Consider the following 23,115-nt stretch of genomic DNA (forward strand, 5'->3'; position numbering starts at 1 on the left):
AATAGCATGTGAGAGGGACACAGTGTCTTTCTTTATCACACACAAGACTGACCAGCCCCCTTCCCCTCCGTCGGCGGTGATTTATGTCTCTACTGGCTGCTCCAGGAGCCCAAACTGACCTGCCTGTGCTGCTGGGGAGGGGCACATGACCACTCTTGAGGCTTCCCTTTGCTTCCTCATCAGAAGTCATTTTTCTGTGGGGAAGCAAAGAAATCTGTGAGGGACATGAATTCTGCACATGCGCAGTGATGCAGAATTCCACCAGGAATATCTCTCCCTCACATCCTATCAACCCCTTTCTAATATACATTAACTGCAGGGGAGGAAAAGGAGTTAAATCAAAATCACATTATTTTTGGAAATTATTACAGGAACCGGATCATTCAGAAGACTACTAGTAATGGGAATAATGGAGACTTTCACCTCTTGATTAATGGTTTAAAGGTGAACTTTGCAGCAAAACATGTTTAATGTCTCTTACTTTTCTCTAGGATCCCAAATTTGCTTGGCTTCTCTATAGCAAAAAAGTTTTCTGCTCCCCCTTCCTTAGGGGAGGAAAAATCTGCAGCCCATATTATAGATATGTGACATCTCTTTTCATACAACTCCAGTTCTTGCCTTTGTCCTTGACCGAAGAAGAGGTGAGGACGTAATATTTCAAATATATAAACACTTCTTAAAATTTAAAATGTACAGATGAACACCTCTGTACCTATATGCCTGGCCCGTGGTATGATGGAGGAGGCATGATCATTCGTTTGATACAGCACTTTCTTATATTGAGTGGGCAGTTTTAACAAAGAGAATGAGTTGTGCAGTCTCCCATTATCAATAATGGAAGTTGTACGTCTGATTCTGTGGGGCTTGTTTTGACACCCTTCATGTGAATGTGCAGATAGCTGTAACTGGAGCCTCTAGCCACAGCCTTACAAACTGTTTTATGGGCTGAGAGTTCTAGTCATGTCATAAGCAAAGATCCAGAGTGTTAACAACAGTGACATATATCAATTGATAGACTTCCAGTCACTAGCATTATCAGGAGTAGTACAGGAATGTAGAAAATCAGTTTTACCAGAGAATAATACACCCTCCCATCCAATACTTGTTTTTATTTCGAATTGTGAATGAGAATTATTCATAGGTACTAAAACTGTGGTCCAAATTTATTGCCCTTTAATTTAATCAATTGACTACTCTGTTCTTTTATCCTAGGGTAGGGTAAAAAGGAAGGACAGCTACACTTTCGATGTGTCCTTCATAGTTTGAATACTCCAGTCTTGCTGACTTTTCTTTACAAGTTAAATAATCCTAGCAAACAGTCATCATGTATAAATTTATCCATACCTTTAACAAGCTGTATGCATCTCTGAACCATGTGGATTTCCATTTTTCTTTCTGCAACACCCTTGTCCTTTGAGTTAAGATAGTCACTTATCTGTTGGTTTTGGTCAAACAGCCACTATGGCCAGTAGAGCTTCATCACCTATGTTTCTTTCTCCTCTTTCCCTATACACTCATCTTTTTTTAAAGTAACCCACTTTGACACAGATGCCCATTTGTGGTTCACTCTTTGTGTCAGCAACTCTTGTCAGACCTGACATACTCACTACACCTAACACTCTTGTCAGACTCTGTATCCAAAAGGGGACATGTAAGATATCATTGGAAAACAAATAATTCACTGATCGTGCATATTCTTGTGTGATGTATGTACAAGGTGTGTACAAAGAGTTATGAATATGTGCTAGAATTAAGTTCTTAAAATGAGTTTGGCAAGCAATGCATAAGCACAGTCTGCCTTGGGCAAACAAATGTGTATTTGTTTGTCTGAGCTGCCTGGTCATCTGGCACAGACAATGAAGGTACATTTACATAGAAGGTAAACAAAGCCATCAATCTAATGAGTAGGCAAGAGAGCCTCTTGCAGGGGTCTGAACATCAAGTGATAAGTAATTGAATCAGCTGATTGTATGTGATATTGCTGTATTATAAAAGTGTATCAAGTAAGGTCTATTATGATAACCAATAACACATTGGTGATTCATATAATTGTAAAATGTATGTGTTAACTCTATGTGAGGAATTATGAATACTCACTGGTATTATGCTTTAAAGTCTGTGACCCAACAAAAGGAGAAACAGATTTTCTCCTAGACAGGAGGGAAGGCAGCTACAGTAAAACCTACTTTAAAGACCACCTCTGAAAAAAGACCACCTGTCACGAGCGATTACCTGCAGAGGCCACGGAACACCACCACTCTCTGGTGTGCAAACCTTTGAAAAGAGACCACCTCTTACAAGTGACCACTTTTGCTAACTCCCATGAGTGGTCGCTCTTGGCAGGTTTTACTGTATCTACCTGTCTCTAATGAAATTAAGCAAGATGTGACCAAAAACAATGGAAGCCCCATTTACATACCAGTCAGCAGGGGGATGGGAAGCCCACAGGAAGGAAGAACAGCATGAGGTCATCCTGAATCTGGAGACAAAACAGTGAGTCTGGGAAGATATAAGGAGAGAAAAAAAGCCATCTTGGCATCCATCACTGGATAGACAGAAGGGGCCAGAGTTCTTGCAAATTGAGAAAGATGAGTCCTTCAACCAAGTGAAATTTGTGGGAATTGAAGTCTGTGGGAACTGAATATATGTGAGAAACCTGCTTAGCCAAAGATCTTTCACATAGGAAGACAAGGGAAACCAGCATTTGTACTTTGGTGAAAGGTTCTAACTGAGAAAAAACCAGCCATGGCTGGAAAGAAGGAGATTGGTAAGAAATCTACCTTGAACCAAGGCTGTAGCTTGTTGAGTTAAGTCTTGGTTCCGGTCAACACTAAAAAGGTAGCTTGACCCAGCTATATTTCTGAAAAATCCACACTCCTGAGTGAAGTAGTTAAGACAACCTAATCCGCGGTGTAGACAGCACTAGATCAATGGAAGAATTCTTCCATCAACCTAGTTTACACCTCTCAGGGAGGTGGATTATCTATGTCAATGGGAGAACCGCTCCCATTGGCATAGGTAGCGTCTACACTGAAATGCTACAGTCTTGTAGCTTCAGCACTGCAGCTGTTCTGCCGTAGCATTTCAAGTGTAGAAAGCCCTTAGCCACTATAAAGCATATTTTACTTTTATTTGCTTGTAACCATTTTGTCTTCAGCTCTTGAACTTGAACTCACTTAAAACCTCTCTTTTGGTTAATACGCTTGTTTTATTTATAATCTAAACCAATCTAGTGCTGGGTTTGAATTGAATAATTATTAACTCCACTTTAAGTAATAACCGGTGCTTTTGTCTCTTTAAAGGCGCAAAGAAACTTATTACTTCTCTGAGTTCCAGGAGAAGACTGGACACTACAGGGCAGATGGTTTGGGGAAAATTCGGGACAGGGAGTGTATTGGTATCACCCTGTAAATAGTAACCAAGGCTGGTGGAGACAAGGGTGGGGGTGTTGTATTGTAGGCAGGCTGCTGGGGTCAAAGTGCTAAACCAGAGCTGCCCAGCACATGCACACACGGAACTGTATTCTTATCTGCTGCCTGTTGGTGTCTGGGCTCTGAGCCAGGGTTTAAGGCACCCCCGGTTACAGGTTAGGCAGTGATACAACTTCTTACTGCTCTGAATTGCACCCCAAAACATGACATCCACTCAGATGATGTTTTTAAAGGCAAATTATCAAGGTAAAGTATGAGCTTATAAAACCCTTGTATAAACCTAAGAAAAATTCTGATCTTCCAAAAGGCATGATTCATTTATTCCTACCACAAACCATTTTGAAGTTGCTGCCTGACAAGCAGGGAGAAGAATCAAGGAGCAGCTTTCAGAGCCTTCATTTGTGATGGACACCCTTTGTAGTTTAGCTCTCTCTCTGTCTCTTCTTTTTCAGACTGGATTCCCCGTGAGCCTGAGCCACTGTACCACCCAACGGGCCTGGAACTTGAGCCACTGTTCCAATATCCCAGAGAGGACACAGTGGTTTATTTAGCAGATGAAGGTGGGAGCACATTGTGAAATGTTATTACAAGGTGCATGTAATTTTGGCACCCATTTTGATTGACTGGGTTTCTTTTATTTTTGGGGGGCCTGATTCATAGCCAGTTTAAGTCAGTAGTAGTCTTTCCCATGATTTTAATGAGTTTTGGATAAGCTTCTATATCTGGAGATATAGACATAAATTAGAGCTCTCTCCCCATCCTTGGATTCTGCTTATGTTATTAATAAGGGTACAATTTAGTCACTGAGGTCAGGGAAGTCACAGATTCTGTAACTTTACCGGACTTCCATGACTTTGGTTTCAGCTGTCAGCAGTGGAGGCAGAGCCAGGGCTGTGCATCCTGGACCCATGGCTTTGGCTGGAGCAGGGGCTTTGCACCCTCCTCGGAGCTGCTGCAGGATCTGTGGCTGTGCTCTTCCAACCCGCAGCTTCAGCCGAGTTGAAGCTGAAGCTGGGCCTGTGCATCCCCTCCCCCGCCCCACCCCCCCTCCACTGTCCCCTGCTTCTGTAGCCAGAGCTGCTGCTGTGTGCCCCCGTCCTGCAGCTGTGGCAGGGTCTGGAGCCAGGGCAGTGCCTCCTCGTGGCAGTGGGGCTGATGCTATCAGTCTCCTCCATTTAGATCCAGTGTCATTCCTTCTCCCTTGGCCCTTTCTCTCCCACCACATTATTTGTAAAAGTCAGGGACAGGTCAGGGCTGCTGTGTATTTTTGCTTATTGCCTGCAACCTGTCTGTGACTTACTAAAAATAACCGAGACAAAATCTTAACCTTTGTTATTAACAACTTTAAAAGTGCAGTTCAAGCAGTTTCTGAACATCAGTGGGAATTAGCCTGAAACTAGTTTGTTAATTAATCTCTCTCTAGTGATGTTTTCATAATATTTGAGCAAAGAGAGTATGAACGTTCAAAAATGATTTTCTTCCATAATTGCAGGGATAAAACTGGAGATACATGTTGGCAGGAGACTCTTAGTATCTTGTTTGCAACTTATCACTTTATACTATGACCTTGTCAACTCTCTTAAGTTAAACAGAATCAGGTTAGGGGACTACTTAACTACAGATCTCTAAGGGGATAAGTAGTCCCCCAACCTGATTCTGTTTAACTTAAGAGAGTTGACAAGGTCATAGTATAAAGTGATAAGTTGCAAACAAGATACTAAGAGTCTCCTGCCAACATGTATCTCCAGTTTTATCCCTGCAATTATGGAAGAAAATCATTTTTGAACGTTCATACTCTCTTTGCTCAAATATTATGAAAACATCACTAGAGAGAGATTAACAAACTAGTTTCAGGCTAATTCCCACTGATGTTCAGAAACTGCTTGAACTGCACTTTTAAAGTTGTTAATAACAAAGGTTAAGATTTTGTCTTAACTGGCAGTGGTACTTTTGATTCATTTGGTGGTACTCTGTTTTCTGATTCTCTTCTGAACCACAATAGTGTTAGGGGAGCTCTGTTGCTGAAAACACCTTCTTTTGGATGTTATGTGAAACCAAGATCTCAACCAGTTGTAATCACTAACCCCTGAAATCTTTATTGCTGCATACAAACCATGTTATAAAGAGTGTGTGTTTCTTGGGGATTAAGGTAATCATAGAATCATAGAAGGTGTTAAAGACCCAGGGCACTTTTCACAAGAGATGGGGTTTTAATCCTGCTGTCCTGGCCAAATACCCACTTGAATAATTACATTCTGCTTAATAAAATTCCACCTCCAGTTTGGAAATTGTATTTATCATTTCCTGCCTCACTCACCTAGTGTTCTGTGTGCTGTTAAATGGTTGCCGCGTTTCAGTCTGGACAGAGCAGTGTTTGAGCAGTGAATGAAGTGATATTCTTTGTATATTTTGTATATCAATCTATGGCTGTAATGTGCGTTGGCATGACAGGCCCTATTTAAATGTAAGGTCTTTATAATGATTAATGGATTTTTGTGCATAGCTCCTAGTAACCATAATAGAAGTAGGAGGCAGGTTTTATAAAACTTTCAGTGTGTATAGAGCTTTCCATTAAGAGAAATCTCAAGGTGCTTTATATTGTATAGGAATCACTTAATTTAGGCTCCAGTTCTGAACACTTCAGCATATGCTTTACATTAAGGTCAATGAGCATTAAGCACATGCTTAAGTGCTTTGCTGAATCAGAATTTTAGGATTGAAATACACCCAGTCATCTCTTGGCTGGATATGGTAACTATTCTTTTGCCAGAAACAGTGCACAGTAGGTTTTAGGAGGGGAACCGAAGTATAGATAGGGAGATGGGTTGATGCAGGGGGTTAAAATGTTGTTATACCATGGATCATACCTTAATGGAGAAATTGTCTCATGGACGTCACCCCTTCAAGTCATGATAGCACAGACCATCTCCTTTCTAGTTCATGATTGTATAACATCCCTGTGTCAACTACAGCAATTGCATACACAGAAAGTAATAATGGAAAAAAGATAGTTTCTTTTAATCTGATTTAGCAGCTGCAATAAAGGAGGCAAATTAAAACTATGTGAACAGTAAGTTCTCTCTGGCCACAGTTTGGGAACTGGTGGGTTAATGCATTAGCTTGTCACTTGTAAACAAGATAAATTTAATACAGAGACTATTTATAAGTAAAAAGGGAGCTTTATAGTAATAGGAAAAATAGTAAACAAATAAATTTTCAAAGCATAATGGTGATGTTTTAGCCATGTGGTGGATTGAAAGGCATTCGGAAGGAGTGGCTAAAGCTTTTCACAACTCCTTTTAAAATTTACACTAGATATGCCCTAAAAATCAAGTGTGTAATTTCTGTAAAAGGTTTTAAGCATTGCTGAAAATTATTCACAACTGTGAATAATATGTATGTTCTGCTCCTTTCACTAGCTAACGAGGAATCCTGTTTTGTGTATTCTCGAGTAGGGGGTAGCTACCCCTCGAAGCAGGTCATCGCTCAAGACTGGGACAACACTTTGATCTTTGAAGCACGTTTTGAGAGTGGGAATCTGCAAAAGGTGGTCAAGGTGTAGGTTTATGATCTTTTCCTCTTTGTTGAGGTAGTGTAGGCACCAGCTGAAGTCAAATGCGCCTTTGTAAGTACCCTGAGTGTCGTTGGGGCCTGCACCCAGAATTACACTAACAGAATAAGCCCTAAGAATATTTTCATGTGGACTTCAAATGGAACAATCTCATAACCGTTCCATGGCATTAAATATTATCTATAGGTGAAATTCACTTCTGTACAAAGAGTCTGGGCAAGAACTATGTACAACTGGTGTTACCAGTGAAGCTTCAAAATGGTGATGTAGGCTCTCAGCACAGCTATAAATTTCACCCTACCTGCATAAGTTCATACACACACATTCACACTTTTTTTTTTTTTACACAGATGACAATATTTTTTTATTTAGTTTAGTGAATTTTTTGCACAAGATTTTTTTTAACGAGCCTTGGTTTGGTCACACATTTTAATTATTTTACGTAAGCACTAAAGGAATGTGAGGTTTATATTACTGACGCATTCCATCTAGTCTGACATACTGACCCTAGCAGCAGCCTATGCTTTGATTGTTTATACGAAAGTGGAAATCCCCCCACACTTCCAGTGTGGCTAATTGTACAGTGCTTTTTCATGATGTTGGAGGAATTCCTTCTCCGTCCCACAGTCCCCAGCATGATTTGAGTCTGTAATGTATTTCTGTGGTAACCAGCATTAAAAATGCTTGTCTTCTTTCTGTACACCAGTAGTGAATTCGAATACCAGCTGACACTGCGCACTGACCTCTACACAACTAGACACACCCAGTGGTACTACTTCCGAGTAACCAACACTCACGCAGGAATGCCTTATCGTTTCACCATTGTCAATTTCACCAAGCCCACCAGCCTGTACAACCACGGTATGCGTCCACTGTTGTACTCAGAAGTGGATGCGAAGATACACCAAGTTGGCTGGCAAAGGACAGGAGATGAAATCAAGTATTACAAAAACAACCTTGGCCAAGATGGGCATCAGTATTTCTCACTCACTTGGACATTCCAGTTCCCACATGACCGAGACACTTGCTACTTTGCCCATTGCTATCCTTACACCTATTCCAACCTGCAGGACTACCTGGCAGCCATCTCTCGAGATCCAGTAAGGTCCAAGTTTTGTAAGATCCGCATCTTGTGCCATTCACTAGCAAGAAATATAGTGTATGTTTTAACCATCACCAGTCCCTCAGAAAGTGGCAAGGAGGCAAAGCGTAAGGCAGCTGTGATTTTGACTGCGAGGGTACACCCAGGCGAAACAAACAGCTCCTGGATAATGAAAGGCTTTCTGGATTACATTCTGGGCAACTCAGGCAATGCTCAGTTGCTCCGTGACACTTTTATCTTCAAAGTAGTACCAATGTTGAACCCAGATGGTGTGATTGTGGGAAATTATCGCTGCTCCTTAGCAGGTCAGGACTTAAATCGTAATTACACATCAGACCTGAAGGAATCCTTTCCTTCTGTTTGGTACACCCGGAACATGATCAGAAGGTAACATCATCTCTCCTCTCTTCAGACCCAAAAAAACTTTCTATTTGTAGTGTGTGTTATTTAATATAACCAATGTTTGCACTATATTTGCCTCATATTTATTGTCTCTCATCTCATATTTAACCCATTCAGTTTGTATTATTTGTTTAAATTCTAAGAAGCTTGAGTTTTTATGGTAGTTTGCAATGTTTTCTGTTGCACAGCACCCTGTAATATAGCTTTAATACAGGGAATGAAAAAGATATCTTGGGTAGCAAAGGAGAATTTTTCAGGGAACCATCAGCCCCAGAACAGAAAGTGATTTTTTTTCATAGCCCTATTCCTCACTACTCCCCATCAATATTTACAGATGAAGGCCCTAATTCTGCTCCCATTGTATTCAGTGGCAAAATATCTGACAGCTTCATTGGTGCAGGACAGTGCCCTAAAGTGAGCCAAGTCCAGAGTGGATCCCAACCTTGTATTTGACTACTAGTCCTATCAAATTTACTGTATATTTGAGTATAAATGTGTTTGGTTTCTAATGCTTCACTTCCTTATGCAGTGCATACATCTAGTCATCTGGTTATACATATAACTTCATACCCAGAGTCACCATTCAGGTTTGGCTTATGTAACTGGGTTCTTCTAATGGCTTTAGCTTTGAAAGGAGACTGTCAGTGCTGATAAAGCTAATATTTAACCTACAATGTCATTTACAGTATGTTTTGATTCTCAGGTACATGTTTAATCATAAGCACTTTCCCTTTGTGCCTCTCCATTCTTCAAACAAGAATCCTTCTGTCTAACTTACCACCTTTCCATTAGAAAAATATTCAAAGAAGTTCAAATTCAAACACTGGCTTTTACTTATTTCCATTCTGGCCTATCTAATACTGACCCTTTCAAGAGTTTCTGATGACTCTGGGGAAGGACTTTGGAGCCTGCTAGAGAACAAAATTGAATGTTCTCCCATGGAGACAACTTGTATAGATTTGAGAGAGGACAAAAGTTTTTATGATAGATGGGTACAGGCTAGTCTTTTGCAAAGTTGTGTAGCAGAAAAACACTCTCTTCACCCTGCATCAGTTTTACAGTTTAAAGGCAACTGGTATAGCAAAATATAAAAATAAATACATTTAGAAAAATGTGCTGAAATGCCCCAAATATCTAGACTCACATTTAGCACATTATCACCTAAAAACGGGTAATCCTTTTTTTCCCTTTTTTTCTTGATCCATCATGAATTGCCAACTCCCATTCAGAGTGATGGGCCAGCATGAATGATTCTGCTAATATCACATCACCTGCATGAAATCCTACTGGAACTGTTTTTTTGGGGGATGTGTTAAATCCCCCCCCCCTTTTTTTTTTTTTCAAAACTTGTGCAGTTTTGCAAAGTTTCTTTTAAAAAATTATAGACAAAATGCAACATATTCCAAAACTTGCAATATTGGAAAAAAATTATTCTTGAAACTGATACTTCTTTTGCCCTGAATGGGCAAAGAGCTATCGGCTACACAGTTCTGTGCTATATATTAGTAGTGTGTTATAAGTCTCAAGATTGTGCCTTGTGTATGATGTGGCGTACAAGAAGGAACATAAAAGTAGCATCCTGGTGCAATACTACAAATTGTTTTAATATACACCTGAAGTGGCTGAAGATCATTCTTGGTCCCAAGGGTTGATAGGACTAGAGGGGAAATTTGCCAGTGTGAATGTATTTGGGAAGGGAAATGTGGAGATGGAAGGGAAGTCCCAGATAATAGTTGTTGAAGAAAGGAAGATCAAGGAAATGAGATCTAAAAAGGAATAGAGTTCAGTTACCCACATTTTTAAAAATAATGACTCCCAGCTTTTTGGACTCATGAAGAATGATTGATTCATTATAATTGTTTTAATAAAATGAACACAAAGTTCTGATGCACAGCCTTGAATCCTGTTGTTACTAAGCCGTGGCACACTTTTTGGGTTTGATCTTGCAAGGTGCTGAGCTATTTGGCACTGATCCATCAAAGCACCTAAGTGGATGCTTAATTCTAAGCACATGAGTAATCCTGTTGAAATCAATGGGATTACTTGTATACTTAAAGCTAAGCATATGTTTATGTATTTAATTATTCCTATGAAGATTGCTGCAATCCATCAGCCCTGGCTGATGCAGAAAAAGCATTTGTAGTAAAATATTGTTTCTTCTCTTGTTACAGAGTGATGGAGGAGCGTAACATTCTCCTGTATTGTGATCTTCATGGTCATAGCAGAAAAGAGAATGTCTTCATGTATGGCTGTGATGGTGGGGAGCAAGTGGAGGTGCCATGCTTGCACCAACGCATCTTTCCTCTCATGATGAGCAAGAACTGCCCAGATAAGGTAAGCAAGTCGCTAACTTGAAATAGTCCTTTACTATACTAAATGAAATCTGTGTAAGCCAATCTGATTTGCTAAAATGTCAGTCAGTTGGAAACAAACTTAGTAAAGATACTAAGCATTACAAGATTGTGCTTTTATTGATAAAAAGACTTCTGATTGGCTAAAACAACCAACAGATCCGTTCTCTAAACCAATAGGGATTCAGCAATTCAATAATAGCACAACACACAAACCGTCACACTAGATTTATTACTGTAGCATTTGAGTCTAATTGTTTTCTTCAGAAAACAATGATGAGGTGATCCAAAGCTCCATGTGGCCCAGGATACCAAATTATTGATTTGTTCACCCATGACAGAAGAGCTATTCAGACTTTTACTAAACATGCATCTCACGCCATCTTAGTGTTAAAAAGAGAATTGGAGGCTTTGAGGGGCTGGCCCAGCAGTCTGATGCTAGTTCTACTAATGGGGATAGTATGAACAGCAGTATTAAAAGATGTTACACGTGTAAGGATTACAAATCCTTGTTAAAGTAAAACAAACTGGTATAATCAAAGGCAGATTCTCATTCCACCCACCACTCTGTTGTACCTAAATATCGAAAGACTGTCATGCACCATGTGTGATGCAATACCTATGTACTACAGGGTGAAAGAAGGATAGATTGAACCTTTAACTATTTTCCTATTTTGGCTTGAAAGTTTTACACATTAGTGAGGTTAAGAAGAAACTGGTATCTTCATCTCTACGTTAGTAGGAAAGGGTGCTCCTTAAAAGACAGGGAACTGACCCTACATCCTCCTTTCAAGTTTTCATTCCCAGACTGCAATTTCAAAGTACAGAAAAGCAAAGAAGGGACAGGTCGAGTAGTGATGTGGAAGATGGGCATCCGCAACAGCTATACTTTGGAAGCCACTTTTTGTGGCTCTAAACTAGGTAAGGCCTTTTTTATTCAAGGGAGATTGTAGGGGTCATCAAACAAAATCTGGTTTTGATTGTTTGTTTTTACAGATGCAGTAGTGATCTGTGATGGTTTTAGCTATCATCCTCAAAGAATACTATTTAACAGAGAGAAATGACAAATTCTATGAAGTTAGAGTGAGCATTTTAACACAGGGTATGCATACGTTAACTTTCAGGCCACAGTTATTACAGACATGTACTGGAAACCAATACATAATTAATTAGTGGGCCTGCCTACCAAATTAAATGAAATTGCTAGAAATAGATATGCCAGAAACAATTGTACAAATGAGTGGAGAGATTGCTTATTGAAGATAGTTGGTGAGAGGCGAGGAGAAATGTTATTAGTCCCAAACTGGTTTTGTTTAAAGTAATGTCATATATAATTCCATCCCTCTGAGACACTCAGAATGGGGACACTGTCTACAGTGTCAAAGCATGGATTTAGAATTTTCTGTAGGTGCCGCTCCATCAGTAATAGCGATAGGGAAGCTTTAGTGTGGACATGTCTGCAGCATTCTTACGCTGTCTGGACAAGAGCTTCCACCATTGTTGCACCAGTGGGGAAGTACAGGTCAAATTTGTCTTAGGGTAGAAAAGGCCATAATGGCTATAAAAGAGGGTGTTTGCTTGCCCAGAGAAAGGAGGAGATCACACACAGACCAAGATAGAGTGCTGACCAGACACATAGCTTTTCCAGGTCCAGAATGTCAGAGCTTTGCTATAGGAACTATTCAGTGGTTATTATCCCAAAACTTTTGGACAGCTGGCCTAACATTTTGTGCAGTCTCTAGAATGAACAAGTGTATTCAATTTGATTTGTAATTACATGACTTTTCTTTCTATTTTCTATTTGGTGTACTAAATAAGCTGTGCTTTATTTAAGGTCATTTTGGTTTTATTGACTGCCAATGTGGAGAATTACTGTGAGCCACTCCTGAAAGAAGGGTATGAACCTCTGACCTCTGGTGAAAGGTGGAGGGACACTAAGAAGCACTAACTTCCTTATTTGATCAAAAGCATGGGGACCAACAGATCTATTCCAAGAAGTTTTGCTCATACTCTGGCTTCAGTCAGATGGAGCACAGGAACAACAAGACAATGTCATAATCATGTCATTTGAGCTTTGTATTGAGAGGGTAGAAAACTGTTCTAAGATGTCTTGGAAAACCAACAGCCTTCACAAGGGCTTTGGAAGGGTGGAGTGTTTTTCTGGGAGCTATATTATAAGTTTGTGGAGCAGCGACTAGTCTTGAACCAAAGAAATTTTAACTTACTTTCAACCACCAGGCTGAAAATATCACTGCAGGGAGGGAGCAGGACAGTTATGTCTTCATTTGTGAGTATCTCTGTTGATGTTTCAGGTAATAGAGGGGGCACTCACTTCCACACTGAAGACTTAGAGTCAATAGGATACCATTTCTGTGATGCCCTCTTGGATTACTGTGATCCAGACAAGAGTAAGGTAAGAAAAGTCCTTCTTAGAGCTAGTGGAATAAAAGTATTTCTGTGATAAAATGTGACACTCTGTAAAGTAATAACAACAAACACTATATTGGTTTTGATAAGTGCCTTTCAATAAGGCAATGGACTTCATTATTAACTAAGTGTATGATCTTCCCTAGTATTATCTGTGTCTGAAAGAATTAGAGGAAATGGTGAAACAGGAAGTTAAGACAAACTCCGAGAATCTTAATTGTGACTCAGATGCTTCTGTAACAGATGCCATGTTAGACAAAGATTCCAGGTAAATCAAAACTATTGAGAGATACTGAGATGTATTCTACCTTATTGTGCACTTTGGTAAAGAGGACTACACTAGGTATTAGAATAATTACCAATAATTTAATTTTGAAATTACTGGAAGATAATTATATATGAATCTCAGGTTGAGTCTTTAATGGTCAGTTGGCTGTGGATAGAACCTCTTTATCTGCGCAAGCTTTGCCCTGTCCTACAGTAGAAAGGTAGGATCTCATTTAGCTCAGTGTGGGGTTCTGAAGGCTCTTAGGGAAAGATGGAGTTGCACTGACTGTAAACTGATGCAGAACTTGATCAGCTGTGTTATGTAAATCAATACACTATTTTTTGACTGTACATGTTTGCAGAGAAGTCTAGCTGTAGGACAAAGTGTATCACTTGCTTCAGTGTAGACTAATGTACAGTAGAATCTCAGAGTTACGAATACTAGAGTTACAAACTGACTACTCAACAACACACCTTATTTGGAACCGGAAATACGCAATCAGGCAGCAGCAGAGGCAGGGGGAAAAAAGTAAATACAGTACAGTATTGTGTTAGATGTAAACTACTAAAATAATAAATAGAAAACACCATTTTTCTTCTTCATAGTAAAGTTTCGAAGCAGTATTAAGTCAATGTTCAATTGTAAACTTTTGAAAGAACAGCCATAATGTTTTATTCACAGTTATGAACATTTCAGACTTACAAACAACCTCCATTCCTGAGGTGTTTGTAACTCTGAGGTTCTACTGTATTGCTGTAGAAAGGAGCCAGTCTGAAGTCCTGTACTCCATTTAGCTATAGAATAGGTCCATCATAAGCAATAGCAAAACAAGATTCCCCACAATGGCCAGCAATGTGCTTCTCCCCGAATGATCCACCCCTAGATATCACGTGGGAGTTCAATCTCCAGGGCCCAATCAGTCGTTGATCTCACTGCTGAAACTGACAAGTTAATTAGTGACAATTGTGCAGGTGATTAATGAGATGTGGATATTGGCCTATTGTGAATAGTTCGGAGATCTCCAAACTCGTTTCACAAGGAGTAATATTTTGTAATTTTTTGAAAATCTTGATGCTTCTAATTAATACAGCAAATGAAATATCTCTTGGCCCTTGTCAGTGCATTATTTTCAAAACTGCCTCTTCAAAATACCCTCTGCATTATGAATTACTAAAAAGTACACCTCCCAAATCTGAAGTCTTCACTCCTCTTGGTGAATAATAAGCAAATGAAGAGATGAAGTTTTTGTTTTTATTTTTTTGTTTTTTAATACAAACAGGCCTATCTTAATGCGTGCAATACATTGCATCTTGGTAGAGAACTAATGGAAGGCTCAGTTATGGAAAACTAGATGAGATGTTATTAGATGAAATGATATAAAATTGAGTGAAAATGCAAAGTAGAATTATAGCTAGCTAGAAGCCGGAAATGTCATCTGCACACATCAAATTGTACTGAGGAACCAAGGTTTGTCAGACAACCCTGTAGTTCCCATGATCAAGGTCCCCACTGTTATATTGCTTAACTCCAGGTCCTGCAGCCTATACAATGGGATTGTGTGCTTTAGATGAGAGATATGAGAAAACCACAATCTATGCAGCATTTCCAATAGGGTTACTATGTGTTGGGGGAGGCAGGGCAGGGCACTGGCTTATTATATGGATGAACTCAACAGAATATTTTTTCCAGTCCAAAACTAAGGAAATAAAACAATGTTCAATCTTTCACAGTACCCATGTTTCTGACAGCTCAGACTCCAGCGATACAACTGCACACTGGCTAAAACCAGATACTCAGGTACACTATAAACTTCTCTCAGCTGCTTAGATCTCTTTCCTGGATGTAGCAAGAAAGAAATTGCTCAAGTTGAAAGAACACTTTTATGTGCTTAGGCTAAACAGGAGGTGAAAGTATGTAACAAACTAGTCATAATGCTAGTTAATAAATTGAGTATGCCTCTAGTGTCTCCTCCTGAATAGTGTTAAGTACAGTTAATGGACTGTGTTGATCTGTCGCAGGGGAGGGCAAACTATGGCCCACGGGCCAGATCCGACCCATCAGGGCTTTCAGTCTGGCCCACAGGATTCCCCGCCCTGTGGCGTAGTGGGGCTAAGGCAGGCTCCCTGCCTGCCCTGGCCCCAAGCTGCTCCCAGAAGCAGCCGGCACCACCTCCCTGTGGCTCCTGGGGCAGGGAGTGAGGGGCAGCAGCTCCCATTGGCTGGGAATGCAGAACCACGGCCAATGGCACTGCCCTCTGCAGCTCCCATTGGCTGGGAACACAGAACCGCAGCCAATGAGAGCTTCGGGGGTGGTATCCACAGGCAAGGGCAGCACGCGTTGGAGCCACCTGTCCCGTCCCACCCCAGGAGCCACTGCCGGACATGCTAGCCGCTTCCAGGAGCAACATGGGGCCAGGGCAGGCAGGGAGCCTGCCTTATCCCTGCTGTGCACCGCGGTCAGAACCCGCACCCCGAACCCATCCTGCACCCCAACCCCCTGCCCTGAGCCCCCTGCCGCAGCCCTCCCACACTCCACATCCCCTCCTGTACCCCAAATGTCTGCCGAGCCCCCTCCCACACTTCACACCCCCCTCCTGCATCCCAACCCCGTGCCCTGAGCCCCCTGCTGCACCCCACATCCCTCCTGCACCCCGAAACTCTGCCCTGAGCTCCCTCCTGCACCCCGCACCCCTTCTGCACCCCAACCCCTTGCCCTGAGCCCCTTCCTGCACACCCCCTCTCACACCCCTCACTCCATCCCACACCCCAACCCCTGCCCTAGCCCTAGATTCATGGCCCTGAATACAATTTCCCCACCCTTGGGCCAAAAAGTTTGCCCACTCCTGGTCTATCGCATGTCACTGAGCTGTACAATATTTCCAGGTGCAGTCCAAATCTATAATACAGAACAGTAAACAAAATTAGGGTCTTCCCATAACGTTCTGTAATTGTCATAATCTTCTGTACTAAGTTCTTCAGAATTTTGTTTTCCATTTCAAAAGAAAAACAATTTCTAGCTTTTCTGGTTACAAAGAAATATTTTTGCAATTTAAAAGAATAACCAGATCTAGGATTGTAGTATGCGTCATTGGAATGCATCGGAGACAACTTTTTATTACAGAAGGTGGAGGAAGCGATGAGGGGAAAGGCAATTCTAGATTTGATTTTGACAAACAGGGAGGAACTGGTTGAGAAGTTGAAGGTGGAAGGCAATTTAGATGAAAGTGATCATGAAATGATAGAGTTCTTGAGTCTAGAAATGGTAGGAGGGAAGAGAGCAGAATAAAGACAATGGATTTCAAGAAGGCAGACATTAGCAAACTCAGAATTGGTAGTTAAGATCCTATGGGAAGCAAGGCAAAGGGAAAAAGAGTTCAGGAGAGTTGGCAGTTTTTAGAGAGACATTATTAAGGGCACAAAAGCAAACTAAGTGACCATTCTTGGCTTAAACAGGATATCTTCAATGATCTGAAACTCAAAAAAGAGTCATACAAAAGTGGAAACTAGGTCAAATTATGAGGGATAAATATAAAAAAACAGGCATGTAGAGACAAAATTAAAAAGGCCAAGGCAAAAATCAAGAGTAAACTAGCTAGGGACATAAAGGATAACAGGGAAACTTTTTACAATTACATGAGAAGCAAGAGAAGATTAAGGACAGGGTAGGCCCATCATTCAATTAGGAGGATGATAACAAAAAATAACAGCAATGGCTGAAGTGTTAAATGTCTTTTTTTGTGTCACTTTTCATCAAAAAAAGTTAGCAGTGATTGGATGACTAACGTAATGAACATCAGTGTAAATGGGGTAGGATCTGAGACTAAAGTAGGAAAAGAACAAGGTAAGAATTATTTAGACAAATTAGATGTGTTCAAGTCGGCAGGGCCTGATGAGATACATGCTAAAATACTTAAGGAATTGTCTGAAGAGATTTTTGAGCCATTAGCTATTATCTTAGAGAACTTGTGGAGGATGGGAGAGATCCCAAAGGACTTGAAAAGGGCAAATATAGTACCTATCTATGAAAAGGGGAATAAGGACAACCCAAGGAATTACAGGTCAATCAGCTTAACTTTGATACCCAGAAAGATAATGGTGCAAATAATAAAACAATCAATTTATAAGAACCTAGAAGAAAATAAGGTGATAAGTAGCAGTCAAAATAGATTTGTCAAGAACAAATCATGTCAAACCAACCTAATATCCTTCTTTGACAAGGTAACAAGCTTTGTGCGTGGGGGAAACAGTGGATGTGATATATCTCAAATTTAGTAAGTCTTTTGATACTGTCTCACATGACCTTCTCATAAACAAATTAGAGAAATGTAGCCTAGACGAACCTACTAAAGGTGGGTGAACAATTGGTTTGAGTCAGTGGCTCACAATGAAGCTGGAAGGGCATATTGAGTGGTGTCCCACTCAATATGGTGTCCCACAGGCATCTGTCCTGAGTCCAGTTTTATTCAGTATCCTCATAAATGATTTGGATAATGTCATAGAGAGTACACTTATAAATTTTGTAGATGATACCAAGCTGGGAGGGGTTGCAAGTGCTTTGGAGGACAGAATGAGAATTCAAAATGATCTTGACAGACGAGAAATGGTCTGAAATAAATAGCATGATATTCAGTAAGGACACATGCAAGTTACTACACTTAGGAAGGAATAATCAATCGTGCATTACAAAATGGGAAATAACTGCCTATGAAGGAGTACTTCAGAAGGATCTAGGGTTTTTCTTCCAGTGCTTGGTTATGTCCAACCCTGTGTAGGTGTGTGCTTACCCCAAGCACTGCAGCCGGAAAGTTTTCCCTCAGTGGTATCCATTGGGTTGCCTCTAGTGCCCACTTGAGTCACGCCCTCATAGCGCCGATATATAGATCCCTGCCGCCTCTTCAGTTCCTCCTTACTACCCGTGACAGGCACTGTAACTTCTGCTCGTTCTTGCATTTTTCCTGCAAGTACCTTCCCTCATTGAACTTGTTTTGTAGGATGTAAATAGTTACCTTTTTAAAGCTGAGTTTTAGTTAGTTAATTAACTAGTCAGTAGTATAGTCAGTAGCAAAGCCTGCTTAGTGGGGCTAGTCCTTCCCCGGCACCAGGATATGCCTCAGTCCCCAGACTTCAAACCATGGGCGTTGTGCCATAAACTGATGCCGGTTAGTGACCCACACGTTAGCTGCCTTAAGTGCCTGGGGCAGGCCCATGTGCAGTAGTCCGAGTCATGTGGACTTGACACTGAGCACTTTGACTTCTGTGAGAAATGCCCTGGCGTCTCTGAGGGAAGCACAGCGCCATTCCGCCTCCCTGGCACCGAGGAAGGACTCCGCACCTACTGCCCAGGGCTCCCGGCACTGACATGCATCCCTGGCGCCGAAGAAGTCAACTACAGGACGGGACTCCTGGCACCGCTCTCCATCACCAGTGCTGACAAAGAAGCAGAGAAACACTGACTGGGGCGTTCTCCAGCTCCAAGGTCTATGGGCCATAGAGATGTCAATAGAGTGCGACCTATGCTGGGCCATTTGGAGACGCCAGCAGGGCATGCAGTACCATTGACTCCAGCCCCGGGAAGGGCACTGTTGATCCGGTACCATTGGGCTCTCCCAGGATTCACTAGCCCTGATACTACCATCTTCACCGGAGACGTTTGAGGCAGCGAGGGACTGACTATCCCTCCCGGTGCCGCCCTCCCCAGCCATTCGAGAACTGACAGTGGTAGCAATGGAAACGAGAACCAATGTGACACCGAGGCAGGTACTGTCAAAGGGCAAGTCAGACATGTTGGCACAGCACCAATCTCCTCTCTTCCAGCACCATTCTCCAACACCGGTTGGCAGTGTTCCGTCTAATTTTTCCCACCCATGTTCGGAATTAATTTTGTTGTATACACCAATATGGAGGTAATGTGTGACACATCACCTCCTTATTGGTGCACACAACAAAATTCATGTGGTGCGGGTAGGGCTGAGGGGTTTGAAATGTGGAAGGGGGCTCAGGGCTGGGGCAGAGGGTTGGGGTGCAGGGGTGTGAGGGCTCTGGCTGGGGGTGTGGGCTCTAGGGTAGGGCCAAGGATGAGGGGCTCAGGGCTGGGGCAGAGGGTTGGAGTGCAGGGGTGTGAGGGCTCCAGCTTGGGGTGCGGGGGTTGGGTTGAGGGGTTTGGGGTGCAGGCTGCCCCGGGGCTACGGTGGGGAGAGAGGACTCCCCCCAGATCTCTCTCCCTGCAGCAGCACCTGGGCTGGGGGGAAGAGGCGCCTCTCCCCGCCACGGCTGCTGCGGGGCTGGGGCTGCAGCATAGGTACCCCTTCCCCAGTCCCAGCAGGTCTGGGCTGGGTCTGGGCCGCGCCGCCTGGGCCGCACCATGCCTAGGGCCAGGCTGGGCCACTTCGGCTGCACTTGGGTCCAGGCTGGGCCGCGCCATCCCTGGGCTGTAGCAGAGTTGGGGCTGGCAGAGCGGCGCCCCGGCCATGGCAGGTTGGAAGCCTGCACACCGCTAAATAGGCTGTTGCACAGCCACACTGTTTACAGGAAATTTAGCCAGTCGGTACCACTCTGCCCTGGTCCCAGGAAGTGACTCCTCAGTCTCTAATTCTGAAGTGGAGTCCTATGCCTCACGCAGGAGCGGACACCACTCCAATGGCAATACTCTATGGCTAACATGACCCAGGGCATGCTGCCGACGGCCTGGCCACCAGCACAATGGCAAATGCCACTGCAGTGGCCATTCTGGAATCCCTGGGCTTTCCATCCACTTCAGGGCCCCCAATCCAGAAGGTCCTATTCCGTTGTATCGGAGTCAAGAGCTCCCCCCCCATTCCCTTCAGAACAGGGATTGATCCCCCATGCTGAGCTTGGTACCAACCTGCAGGACCCACCCCCATGGGACCCATTCAGGGCAGAGGGAGAAGAACACAGACCTGTGCCTGTACAGGCTTCTTCTTCCTCCTCTCCTGAATAGGCAGTGGCAGGAACAACTGTCGTGCCCTCCCAGGACAATTACAGGGTGCACCAGGAGCGCCTGAGGAGGGTAGCCCAGAACCTGGGTATCCAGATGGAGGAGATTTCCGAATCCTCCCATGCCCTAGTGCAGTGTTTCCCAAACTTGGGACGCTGCTTGTTCAGGGAAAGCCCCTGGCGCACCGGGCCGGTTTGTTTACCTGCTGCGTCCGCAGGTTCGGCTGATCGCAGCTCACTGCGAACCACGGCCATTGGGAGCCGTGATCAGCCAAACCTGCGGACACGGGAGGTAAACAAACCAGCCCGGCCTGCCAGGGGATTTCCCTGAACAAGCGGTGTCCCAAGTTTGGGAAACACTGCTCTAGTGGATATTTTAGCAGCCTCAGGGCCATCGACGGTGGCCATGCCATTGAATGATGATGCCATTCTGGAGCCTATAAAGCTCTATGACAGACCCCTGCATCCCTCCAACCTACTGCAACGAGGATGGAGAAGACTTTGTCCCTCCCAAAAGGTATGAATTTTTGTATACATGTCCCCCAGTGGGCTCGCTGGTTGTTTCAGCAGCAAACGAAAGGAAGAGGCAGGGTCAACAACGGCTGACTCCCAAGACTAAAGATGTAAAAAAAACTCAACCTTTTTGGCAGAAAGGTCTACTCAACAGGGAATCTCCAGCTCAGGATCGCTAAACATCAAGCATTCCTGGGCTGGTATGATTTCAAATCCTGGAGTGCAATAGCGAAATTCAGGGAGCTTTTGCCACCGGAGTCCAAGGGTGAGTTCTTGGCCCTAGTTGAGAAGGAGAAATCAATGGCTAAGGCATCCCTCCAGCAGACTCTGCAGCCCGTTCCGTGGCTTCAGCAGTGACCATGAGGTGAAGCTCGTGGTTTCAGTCTTTGAGGTTGTCCTATGAAGTTCAGCAGACAATTCAGAACCTTCCATTTGAAGGCAAATCGCTTTTCTTGGAGCAGACAGACTCGAAGCTGCATAGCTTAAAGGACTCTGGAGCCAACCTTAAATCCCTGGGGCTGCATACACCAGCCCCCGCCAGGAAGTATTACAAGCCCCAAGGCCCAACCAATGGCTTGCTTCTGTTCACCACAGCAGAGACAGGGTACAGCAGGAGAAGGAACAGAGAATACTAGAGGAGGCCTCTGTCCCAAACCTTGTCTGCCCCAGTGCCTGCCCCCCCCCCACGCCCAAGACACTCGGCAAGGTCTAAGCAGGCCTTTTGATTGGATGCTCGGGGATGACTTACCAGGATGTGGTATGGATTCAGTTTCTCTGGAGTTTGTGGTCTGGTTATCCCACCTCTATCGGGTGTGGGCCCTCATTACCTCAGATCGCTGGGTACTATGCATGATAGCTCAATTCACTTGTTCCCCTTTTTCCCACCCTCCCTCCCCATCTCTTTTCAGGGACCCTTCTCATGAGAAACTTCTAGCCCAGAAGGTGCAGTCGCTTTTAAGGGCAGGAGCAGTGAAAGAGGTTCTGCCAGAATTAAGAGGCCAGGGGTTCTGCTCCCATTACTTCCTAATCCCAAAAGCCAACGGCAACCTCACACTGATCTTGGATCTCCAAAACCTCAACAGATTCATGAAGAAACTAAAGTTTCGCATAGCCTCCTTGGCCAGCATTATCCCTTCTCTGGATCCAGGGGACTGGTTTGTTGCTCTCCACTTGAAGGACGAGTATTTCCGTATTGCTATCTTTTGGGGACATAGAAGGTTCCTACAGTTCATTGAAAACCACAGGGACTACCAATTTACAGTACTCCCATTTGGCCTGCCAGCAGCTCCTCTTGTGTTCACGAAGTGCATGGCAGTCACAACCTTTCTCAAGAGACAAGGAGTTCAGGTCTACTCCTACCTTGACGACTGGCTGATCAGAGGTCGATCCAAGGCCCAGGTGGAGGCAAATGTAAAGTTAATACAGTAAACTTTCCAGGACCTGGGGCTGTTGATAAACATGCAGAAATCCATCCTTTCCCTGATTCAAAGGATAGAATTAATCATGGCTGTCCTTGACTTGACCTAGGCCAGAGCCTTTCTCCCAGAAAACCAGTTCAGAGCTCTAGGGGCACTCATAGAGAGCCTGAGGAGTCACCCCATCACCACAGCAAGAAACTGCTCAAAGCTTTTGGGGCATATGGCATCATGCCTCTCCAATCTTGGCCAGCATCAGTATACATACCAGGTCGACACCGTCTGGACAAGGTGATCTCACTTCCCCCATCAGTGATTTCCACCCTGCTTTGGTGGCTGGACACAGGAACAATATGCTCAGGAGTCCCATTCTTGAGATGCCAACCATCAATGTCTTTCATGACAGATGTATCAGGGGACCCTCAGAACTCAAGGCCTCTGGGCCCCAGAGGAGCTCTCTTTACACATCAATGTGAGGAAACTGAAGGTGGTACGCCTAGCATGCCAGGTGTTCCAACCCCACCTGGAGGGCAATTGCATGTCAGTCCTCACAGACAACACAATAGCAATGTTTTACATAAACAAGCAGGGTAGAGCGCGCTTCTTTCCCCTGTGCCAGGAGACACTTCACCTGTGGGAATTCTGTATAGCCCATTCGATCCACCTTGAAGCCTCCTATCTC

General features: G+C 43.3%; 1 protein-coding gene across 4 annotated transcripts in view; it reads left to right on the plus strand.

Annotated features, from left to right (window-relative positions):
- Window positions 1-23,115, plus strand: part of AGBL3 (AGBL carboxypeptidase 3) — a 60,411-nt gene that overhangs the window by 9,904 nt on the left and 27,392 nt on the right. For 3 of the 4 annotated variants that reach the window (XM_048835357.2, XM_075124259.1, XM_048835358.2), the window contains exons 5-12: window positions 3,884-3,991; window positions 6,851-6,989; window positions 7,709-8,491; window positions 10,678-10,840; window positions 11,652-11,778; window positions 13,170-13,270; window positions 13,431-13,552; window positions 15,283-15,349. In XM_048835357.2, coding sequence (XP_048691314.2) covers window positions 3,884-3,991; window positions 6,851-6,989; window positions 7,709-8,491; window positions 10,678-10,840; window positions 11,652-11,778; window positions 13,170-13,270; window positions 13,431-13,552; window positions 15,283-15,349 — 1,610 coding nt within the window. The remainder of the gene's footprint in view (window positions 1-3,883; window positions 3,992-6,850; window positions 6,990-7,708; window positions 8,492-10,677; window positions 10,841-11,651; window positions 11,779-13,169; window positions 13,271-13,430; window positions 13,553-15,282; window positions 15,350-23,115) is intronic. The other variant, XM_075124260.1, reaches the window with a different exon arrangement.

The sequence above is a fragment of the Caretta caretta genome, chromosome 1, assembly GCF_965140235.1.
Source record: "Caretta caretta isolate rCarCar2 chromosome 1, rCarCar1.hap1, whole genome shotgun sequence".
Lineage (NCBI taxonomy): Eukaryota > Metazoa > Chordata > Testudines > Cheloniidae > Caretta > Caretta caretta.